Below are 3,488 nucleotides of genomic sequence, written 5' to 3'. Positions count from 1 at the left end.
TGCATCCTACGGGCTGTCGGCCCACAGCAGCAGCAGCAGCAGCAGCAGTTTCAGCAGCAGCAACTGCAGCAGCAGCAGCAGCAGCAGCAGCGGAGCGGTGCGGCAACGAAGTATGGATTACCCCCCAATTATGCAGCAGGAGTAGTTTAATATTCTAAATACTGGCTGCTGCAGATGTGCTGCTGCCGCAGCAGCAGGAGCCGCTGCTGCTGCTGTTGTTGCTGCTGTTGCTGTCGCCAGCGGGGACCTCAGTTGCTGCAGCAGGAGCAGCAACACTCCAGCAGCAGCAGCAGCAAGGAAGGAAGACAGAAAAAACTGATGTGCAGAGACACACAAAGTTGCTGCGCTGCACGGAGACCTAGGTAACCACCAGCAGCAGCAGCAATAGCAACAGCAGTAACAGCAGCAGCAGCAGCAGCAGCAGCAGCAGCAGCAACGGCAGCAGCAGAAGCTCCAAGAGCAACAGCAGCACGCGCCTATTACATGCGGTTGCCGCTGGTCTACGTTTGTTCTTTATGAATTTAAATAAACAAAATAAATAAAAATGAAATAAATTAATTTATTTCATTTATTTCTGCCCCACTCTGGGGTGTACAGACAGCTGAAACAGCCAATGCCAGCAGCAGCAGCAACGCCAAGGACCTACGGCGGTTTGTATATCAGAGATAATTTAAAATATTTTTATTATTTTAATTCTTATAAATTGGCTCGATAGCAGCAGCAGCACAGCAAAATTTGCTGCTGCTGNTTTATTATTTTAATTCTTATAAATTGGCTCGATAGCAGCAGCAGCACAGCAAAATTTGCTGCTGCTGCTGCTGCTGCTGCAGCTGCTGCAGCTATGGGGGGCAGCGGGAGCGATGCTGAGGTTCTGTGCTGTTGCTGCTGCTGCTGCAGCAGCAGCAGCAAGACCTTCGCCAGGCACAGCAGCTGCTAGGGCTGCTGCGTATCAACGGGGTATACCAGTAGCTGCATCAGCAGCGACAGCAGCAACAACAGCAGCAACACTAAGCTCAAGCCCAGCAGCTGCTGCAGCAGCTGCAGCAGCTGCAGCAACTGCGGCGTCAGCAGCAAGAAGTATAACTACGAACGCACGTAGCACTGATGCTGCTCCTGCAGCGGTTCAGGACTCTCAGGATGCCGCAGCAGCTGCAACAGCAGCAGCAGCAGCAGCAGCAGCAGCGGGTGCTGCTGCTGTAGCTGCAGCAACAGGTACAGATGCCTTGATGCATAAAGCAGCGGCATCAAATGCAGCANTGCTGCTGCTGTAGCTGCAGCAACAGGTACAGATGCCTTGATGCATAAAGCAGCGGCATCAAATGCAGCAGCAGCAACAGCAGCATCAACAGCAGAAACAGCAGCAGCAGGACCAGCAGCTGCAGCAGCAACAACACCAGGAACAGCAATAAGAACAGCAACAGCAACAAGAGCCGCGGCAGCAGCAGCACCAACTGCTGCTGCTGCTGCTGCTGCTGTTGCTGCTACAGAGGGATCTGTGATTCAAGCCTTACGCCGAGCAGCCTCTCGGAAGAACTCTTTGCTGCAGCTGCAAGCTGCTGCTGCTGCTGCTGTGTCGGCGCTGCAGCAGCAGCTGCTGCAGCCAAAAGAAGCAGGACAGGTGCTGCAGCTGCTGTCTAGACACCAGGGGCTGCTGCCTCGCAGCATTTGGAAGGATGCTGCAGCAGCCTTGCTGCCGCTGCTGCAGCAGCAGCAGCAGCTTGCGCCCCCGCAGCAGATGGGCGCTTCCCGGCTGCGGGGCGCCAAGCAGCAGCACCGGCAGCAGCAGCAGCAGGAACAGCAGCAGCAGGAACAGCAGCAGCAGGAGCAGCAGCAGCAGGAACAGCAGCAGCAGCAGCAGCAGCAGCAGCGTGTGTTGTCTGTTGGTGATCTGGCTGTGCTGCTGAATGCCTTCGCCCGGGTTAACTACAAGCCGCAGCTGCTGCTGCACGAGGCCCTCCGTCTCCTCTCCCCCCAGGATGCAGCGCAGCAGCAGCAGCAGCGGCAGCAGCAGCAGCAGCAGCAGCAGCAAGGGAGTGAAGCTTTCAAAATACGCAGCAGATTTGGGCGTGCGGCTTTTGCGCAGGTTGAGCTGGACCCTGAGCAGCAGCAGCAGCAGCAGCAGCAACAGCAGCAGCAGAAGATGCAAAAACAACAGCAGCAGCAGATGCAGCAGCAGCAGCAGCAGCAGCAGCAGCTGGAGGAAGCTGCAGCGAATGAAGCTGCATCTCAGGGTGCTGTCTCTGCTGCTACCATTTGGACATTCGACGGAGAAGCAGCAGAAGCAGAAGCAGCAGCAGCAGCTGCTGCTGCTGCTGCACCCGCAGCAGCAGCAGCAGCACGAGCAAAAGCAGGGGAGGTAGGCGCAGCAGCAGCAGCAACAACAGCAGCAGCAGCAACAACAGCAGCAGCAGCATTTGGAAAAGCCTATACTGCCGCAGAAGGACCTACAGCAGCAACAGGAGCAGCAGCAGCAAAAGTAACCGAATCAGCAGCAACAGCAGCTGCTGCTGCAGCAGCAGCTGCTGCAGCATCCTCTCCACCCAATTTGAATCCGCTTCCCACTGCTGTGCCTTCTGAACCCGCTACTGCTGCTGCTGCTGCTGCTGCTGCTGCTGCTCCAGTTGTGTGGGGGCCTAAGGAAGGGCTGCTGCTGCTGCATGCAGTTTCGGCGTTGCAGATGTCTGCCCCTGTGCTGCTGCAGCAGCTGCGGCAGTGGCTGCTGCTGTCGATGCAGCAGCTAACCCCGCTGCAGCTAGCTGTTGGAGTGCATGCGCTGGCAGCAGCGCAGCAGGCAGATGCTGTGCTGCTGCACACAGTTGCTGCTCATCTGCTGCAGCCACAGCAGCAGCAGAAATCACGGCTGCTAAAGGACCAGCAGCAACAGCAGCAGCAGCAGCTGCAGCACGAACCGCAGCACCAGCTGCAGCAGCAACAGCATTCGCAGCAGCAGCAGCAGCAGCAGCAGCAGCAGCAGGTCGCTCTGCGGCTGCATGCACTAGACAAGGGTGGCGTGATAATGCTGCTGCTGACGCAGCTGAGGATACGAAGGGCAGACGGGCGCCTGTCTCGTGCTTTGCTGCAGCACCTACTCTCAGACTGCAGCAGCAGCAGCAGCAGCAGCAGCAGCAGCAACAGCAGCAACAAGAGGAAGCAGAGTAAGAAACGGGCGGACTCGGCTCCTGTGGAGAATGCTGCAGCAGCAGATGCGCCCATCCTGAGCAGCAGCAGCAGCAGCAGCAGCAACGTTAGTAACAACAGCAGCAACAGCAGCAGCAGCAGCAGCAGCAGCAGCAGCAGCGTGGCTTCGAGGGCGCTGCAGCAGCTGAGCGGCAAGGAAGTTGCTGTGCTGCTGCTGCACCTGGCGAGACACCGCAAGCTGCATGCAGCAGCAGATGTAAACTTCATTGCAGCAGAGAGTATTGTGCTGCTGCCGAGCCTTAGAGACCGCGCGCTGCTGCTTGCTGCTTATGCCCTTGCTCTGCTGCTGC

At 57.4% G+C, this 3,488-nt stretch overlaps 1 protein-coding gene across 1 annotated transcript; it reads left to right on the top strand.

The window, feature by feature from the left end:
* Window positions 1–860: 860 nt before the first annotated feature.
* EMH_0076410 (uncharacterized protein) lies at window positions 861–3,159 on the top strand (the record flags this gene model as incomplete). The annotated part of the gene is made up of 3 exons (XM_038022733.1): window positions 861–1,212; window positions 1,488–3,005; window positions 3,083–3,159. The coding sequence occupies 3 exons, from the start codon at window positions 861–863 to the stop codon at window positions 3,157–3,159; spliced, it is 1,947 nt and encodes a 648-aa protein (XP_037878587.1).
* Window positions 3,160–3,488: the final 329 nt, after the last annotated feature.

This window comes from Eimeria mitis, genomic scaffold, assembly GCF_000499745.2.
Source record: "Eimeria mitis Houghton genomic scaffold, Emh_scaff4597, whole genome shotgun sequence".
Classification (NCBI taxonomy): Eukaryota; Apicomplexa; class Conoidasida; order Eucoccidiorida; family Eimeriidae; genus Eimeria; species Eimeria mitis.
This window is presented reverse-complemented; position numbering and strand designations above follow the sequence as displayed.